At 39.8% G+C, this 6771-nt stretch overlaps 1 protein-coding gene across 1 annotated transcript in view; it reads left to right on the top strand.

The window, feature by feature from the left end:
• Positions 1–687: 687 nt before the first annotated feature.
• Positions 688–6771, top strand: part of LOC109913293 (eosinophil peroxidase-like) — a 46944-nt gene continuing 40860 nt past the window's right edge. Inside the window, exons 1-2 of the mRNA XM_048612373.1 lie at positions 688–760; positions 3090–3177. Of these exons, the coding sequence (XP_048468330.1) occupies positions 688–760; positions 3090–3177 (161 nt within the window). The remainder of the gene's footprint in view (positions 761–3089; positions 3178–6771) is intronic.

Genomic DNA, 6771 nt, shown 5'->3' with positions numbered 1-6771 from the left:
CTATAAAAATAGCAAACAAAAATGCAATGATATTTTGTGCTAATTGTTGCTTAACTGGGTCAGCTGGAACTTCAAACTGTCTATGCAAATATTAGGACCACCCAAATGGTTTATAAGGTGAAACATCAGAAATTTTTTTGCTGATTGGACCCAAGGATTCTAAGGGAAGTATCAGTCTGACTGCTAGTTTCAAATCTTGCAGCTAATGTGTGCAACGTAAGTTGGATGTTTACCATTAAACATGTATTATTGAGTTAAAATTAATTTTGTTCATTATTTGACCCTTAAGTCCTTAATGTGACTGACCTTAGGCTCTTTTAGTTGTGTTTTCACCTTGCGTACAGTTAAACGAGGTAGGAATCTTATTCCAATCTATAAATGACAAGACATGCAAAGCAAATCAAGTCTTTTAGTGTTTCATATATATCAACATCTTTCTTAAATTTATAAGATTTTCTTTTAATTTCATTGGATCTTGATATAACATGGATAAATGTTTGACTCACAGTAATCAATAAAATTGCCTATGATTTACTAACATTTTGCTCTTGGTACAATGGAACCAAGTATCAAAACATTACATCTGTATTTCCATATTTACCTTATTTAATCTGAACTAAATTACGAACATCATGTCTGAACTACCAGCCTTGTTCTTAATTTACTGGTTGCTTCTTTTCTTTCAGAATGGCACCCCTGTGGTTCCTGGGAGTGTTTCTCATTGACACTTTCCTGTCTCAGACTCAAGGAGTTAAAGAAGGTAAGTGGCTAAACCCAGCTAATCTATTCCAACTCAGGTAAACTCACAGTGTATGAGGAGCTGAATCTGACTCCTCTGATATGGACTGCTAGATCTCAGAATAGATCTCAGGCTGATTATCCCAAAATCCATCTCCCTTTGAGAGAGGCACAATAAGGTGATGGGAGAATTAAAAAGAATCCTTCAGCAATATATATGAAATTAGATGCCAGAATGAAAACAAAACATGCCTTTAAAATGAATAAAGCTTGAGTACAAACACCAAGTCATTCAGGACGTGGAAATGTTGATACACAAAGCTTCGAAACCACTTTTGTTGAATGAAGACATTTGATAAATTCAAAATTTAGTCAAACTGAGTTAATCCATGCTTTGGATAGTAACTTTAATCTGTGAAGAAAATCATCACAGTCTCGATCTGGAGAATACTATTACAACACTGAGTTTTAAAAACAAACTAAACCACTGAATCTGATTTTACTTGATGGAATGTTGAACTGAAGATTGCAATTGTGTTGAGTATGAAATATGAATCTCTGAAGTCTTTGACTTAACAGCAGAGATAACCTAAAGAAAACATTTACTAAAGTTCCATGTTGGAGGTTTTTGAGAATTAATGACAAATGAATTGAGTTGAAAATTAGCAATGAGAAGGAAAGTATTTCTGGCTTCTGACACAATGTAAAGGACTGCGAAGACTGTAAGGGATCGCAAACGGTTTAATCCTGCCAATTTGTACATTACGCCAAATTGCTGAAACTGTTCAGACTGATTTAAGCAGCTACCTTCCCTCTACTTCCAACCCACTCTTCAAATATGTATACCAAAAGTCTATAACCTAAGATTTATAGTCTTTACAAATTGAGGTACCGATTCTAAATCCAGGGATCAATAGGGTAAATGTAAATCAAAAATCAACACAAGATAAAGAAAATGTTTTTATGAAGTAATAAGTTGAGATAATCACACTGTGGGTGTAAAATTTAATACCTCCCCATGTGATAGATTAGGTGCATGGAGAGTATAGTTGACAAGAGGGTGATGAGTGAGCTCCTGAGCGCTAGCATCAAACTAAATAGAATTGGTGAAAATGAGTGTAACTGATCTATAAACCACTCCCTGCAGCAGTGCTCCTCTGGAACCTGTTAAGGAATATCTCAATTTGCAATTTATGTAGCAAGTGCAATTTGTGGAAATTGTAAGTTGTAAACCATTGTAATTACATTTTTAAAAGTGACAATTGCAGAACTTTCCTTGAAGTGGAAATATTTACAGCTATCAGCATGTTTTTATTTTGTAACTATTCATTACAATGCTGTGTTGATTTGTTGCTTGCTGTTTTACCATTGTGAGATTATCCTAGATTCCCTACAGTGTGGAAACAGGCCTTTTGGCCCAACAAGTCCACACCAACCCTCAGAGCATCCCACCCAGAAACCCATCCCCCTATCACTCATTCCTGAACACTATGGGCAATTTCACATGGCCAGTCCACCTAACCTGCACATCTTTGGACTGTGGGAGGAAACCAGAGCACCCGGAGGAAACTCCACACAGACAGTCGCCTGAAGCTGGAATTGAACCCAGGTCCCTGGTGCTGTGAGGCAGCAGTGCTAACCACTGAGCCACCATGCTGGCCTAATTATGGTTTGACATACTTAATTTCAGTATTTCAATGAAAAGAGAATGTCTAAAAGTGCTATGCATGAATTCTGTGTCATGCTTCAAAGAAATGGACCTGTCACTTGGTCAAAAAACAATCTTTTCTGAATCCCAGTTAACACTGCAGGCAGGATACTCAGTTCCGGATTGGTTTATTCAGCTTTTCCAGGTGACATATGCTCAAAATTGAACCAATATCAATGAAGCAATGCTCCAATTCCTATCATAGCTGAGAAAAATAGCTTATGGACACTGTTGGAGTTTACACAAACATTTGAACAAATTGTAAGTTTGCTACTGTGAAGGCACTCAACAAATACAAAGTAATAATAACTGTTTAAATTGGAGCTACATCGGCAGCATATCGGATCAGATGCTGTCACAGCTCTGTCGAGTTATCCTGGTCCTCTATTGCATTTCTGAGCCTTCACCTAATAATAGTTTATTGCTTCAAATCTTGCTAATTGATACGTTTATCACAATGTAGCACTTGCATCAAACGAAACAGAAAGCAGTCACTCTTGCAAGTCTCTGCCACACTTACAACGTACTGCAGCCAACATGTTTTGATTCAATTGACAAAATTAGTGATTGGCATATCAATTCACTTCTCAATTTTCTCAGGGTGTGACCTGTTTGGCTCAGAACTGCTTTGTTATTGTTATAGATGTTGCCCTGGGCAGTCCATTTGTGGAAAGAGCTGTACATGAAGCCATGGAACTTGTGGACCAGGCCTATAAAGTGACCAGAGACCAGTAAGTAACTATTTCATAACCACTTCTATGAGATGTCTAACTTTTAATATGAATCTTCTCATAGTATATTCAATTCTGGGGATCTGAAAGTCTTGACGCAACAGTGATCAAACATACATCTTTTGTGTTAAGGCTATAAATTTGGATTTGGAAATTGATTGTGATCATAGAAGAACATTCCCCCTTGGTGTGATGTAGCACAGAAAAAATGTTCGATATCAGAAAGTTAAGAGAAAAAGCTAAGGAAGAATTTTTTTTTGTAAATTAAATTTATAAGAGGCTTGAGTGAAATTTTAAACATGAATGTGAAACATGTGACCATGAGGTATATTTTTGATCAAATATACTATTTGCATTTGTATGGTTTTAGGAGTATCAAAAGTAGTTTACAACAAACAATTGCTTTTAACTTTCAAATGCTACTGCTGCTACATAGGGAAATGTTGAAATCAACTTGTGCATAGCATGACCTCTCAAACTGTAGCATGAACACATATGAAATAGGAGCAGGAGTGGACAATTCAGGCGCTAGAACATGCTCCATCATTCAGTTGGATCATGACTGATCTGATTGTAGCCTTAACTCCACTTTCCTGCCTGTCCTTCATAACCTTTGACTCCTTTGTCAATTAAAAATCTATCCAATCAGTTATTAATATATTCAATGACCCAGTCCGCACTGCTCACAGGGGAAGAAAGTTCCTAGGACCTTGGAGAAAAGAAATTTCTCTTGATCTACATCTTAATTTTTTAAACTATGCCCCTAATCCTAGATTTGTCCACGAGAGGAACCATTATGTCAGAATCTACCTTGTCCAGCCCTCTCAGAATCCTATACATTTCAATAAGATTACCTTTCATTCTTCTAAAAGTGAACGTGTATAGGCATGACTTGCTCAACCTCTATTCTTAAGAGAAACCCTTCATCCGACAATTCAATCTAACAAACCTTCTCTGAACTCGTTCTAATGCAAGTGTATCTCTCCAAAGGCAAGGTAATCAAAACTACACACAGCAATCAAAGTGTGCACTCACCAATGCCATGTACAATTGTAGCAAGATTAACCCACTTATATACTCAATTCCTTTTGCAATAAAGGCCAACATTCTGTTTGCTTTCATGATGACTTCCTATACTTTTTTTGATTCATGTACAAGGACATTGGGATACTGCCAACCTTTATCAGTTTGCAGTCCCCCTCCGTTTAAATTATATTTTGCTTTACTACCCTTTCTGCTGGAATGGACAGCTGTTGCGTTTTCCCCCATAATACTCATATCTGCCCAGTCACTTAACCTATTTATATCCCTTTGAAGACTCTTCGTACCCTCCTCACAAATTTATTTCCTACCTATCTACATGTCATCAATAAATTTGGCTACAATGCTGATTGCCCTTGCACCCAAGTCATTATTCATAAATAGTTCATGCCTCAGTACTCTGCTAATTAGAGTTTGCCATCTTTTAAGTAACCCATTTTTCCTAACTCGGTTTCTGTTAGTGAGCCAGTCTTCTATCCGTACTAATATATATCTTTAACACAATAAGGTCTTATTTCGTATGATTACCTTAACAAGCCACCCTATCACATATCTTTTGGATATCTAAATACTCTACATCATGGGTTCCTCCTAATCTATTTTATATTTTACATCCTCAAAAATGTCTAAAATATTTGTCAAACAAGATTTCCATTTTACAAATCTAAGTTTGATTGAATTAAGATTTTCTAAACAATCTGCTACTACCTCTCAATAATGAATTTGAGCATTTACCCAATGACAAATGATAGAATAACTGAACACAGTTTTCTGTTTTAGCTCCTTTCTCGAATAAAATTGTTACATTACCAGGGTATCTAATCTGCTGGCACCTTTTCAGGTTCTAGGGAACTTTGAAAGATTTCAATAGGACAACTACTTCTTGTAAGACTCTGGGATGCAGGCCATCAGATCCGGGGGCCTTGTAGATAGTGAGGAGGGAGGAGGTAAATGGGCGGGTGTTATATCTTCGCAGGTTGCAGGGGAAGGTGCCATGGAGCTGTGGGGGTGTGTTAGGGGTAAAGGAAGAGTGGTCCAGGTTGTCCTGGAGGGAACGGTCCCTGCGGTAGGTGGACAAGGGGGGGGAGGGGAGGGGATTGTATGTCTGGTGGTGGCAGCTTGCTGGAGATGGCGGAAATGGTGTCTGATGATCTTCTGGATGTGGATGCTGGTGGGATGGTAGGTAAGGACAAAGGGACCCTATCACTGTTCCGGGAGGGAAGAGAGTGGGTGAGGGCGGAAGTGCAGGAGATGGGTCGGGCCTGGTTAAGGGACCTGTCGATGACAGTGCTGGGGAATCCTTGGTTGAGGATGAAGGTGGACATTTTGAAGGCTCTGTTGTCGAAGTTGACCTCATCGGAACATATGCAATGGAAACAAAGGAACTGGGAGAATGGGATCCCTCTATAACCCACCTAATCTGCACATCCCTGAATACACACTATGGGCAATTTAGCATGGCCAATCCACCTAACCTGCACATCTTTGGACTGTGGGAGGAAACCGGAGCACCCGGAGGAAACCTACGCAGACACGGGGAGAATGTGCAAACTCCGCACAGACAGTGACCCGAAGGTAGAATTGAACCCAGGTCCCTGGTGCTGTGAGGCAGCAGTACTAACCACTGTGCCACTGTGCTGCCCCCTCTGGGGGCTGGGTGATTGCTTTGCAGAACATCTATGTTCTGCCCCCAAAAATGTCTCTGACCTTCCAGTTGCCTGCCACTTTAACACACCACTCTGTTCCCTGGTCAGCATCTCTGTCTCAGGTTTGCTGCAGTGTCCTAGCAAAGCTCAGCACAACTGGAAGAACAACACCTCATCTTCCGTTTGGAGACCCTGCAGCCTTCCAAACTCAGTATCAGGTTCAATAGATTTAGGACCTGAACTCTCCCATGTCCTAGCCCCCTAACCCACACACAAGGCCTTCTTATCACATAACATGCTATTACACACCACCTATTGTTAGTCACTAACAGTCCACATTAACAGCAATTCTCTCTCCGAGCCAGATTGCTATCTACTCCTTTGTCTGTCCAACAGTTCTTTTCTCTCTGGGCTCTATCCCCTCTCATCGTTTATCCCTTACTGCCTCCTCCCACCCTATCTTCTGCATATGAACTGATATTTTCCTAGCTACCATCAGTATGAGGAAGGGTCACCGGATCCGAAACATTAACTCTGATTTCTCTCCACAGATGCTGCCAGACCTGCTGAACTTTCCCAGCAACTTCTGTTTTTGTTTCTGCTTTACAGCATCTGCAGTTACTTTTGGTTTTTACTTTGTTAAATCATCAGTGTTGGGAAACTGTAATCCAAAGTTAATGAAACCAGTATTCTTAAGTAACAAACTGTTATTTAACTCAGAGATAGTAGGAACTGCAGATGCTGGAGAATCCGAGACAACAAGGTGCAGGGCTGGATGAACACAGCAGGCCAAGCAGCATCATAGGAGCAGAGAGGCTGACGTTTCGGGCCTAGACCCTTCATCAGAAAAGGGGGAGGGGAAGGGGGTTTTGAAATAAATAGGGAGAGAGTGGGAGGCGGATAGAAG

The sequence above is a fragment of the Rhincodon typus genome, chromosome 26 (assembly GCF_021869965.1).
Source record: "Rhincodon typus isolate 14 chromosome 26, sRhiTyp1.1, whole genome shotgun sequence".
NCBI classification, from domain to species: domain Eukaryota; kingdom Metazoa; phylum Chordata; class Chondrichthyes; order Orectolobiformes; family Rhincodontidae; genus Rhincodon; species Rhincodon typus.
The sequence above is the reverse complement of the archived record's forward strand: the minus strand, read 5'-3'. Positions and strand labels throughout refer to the sequence as shown.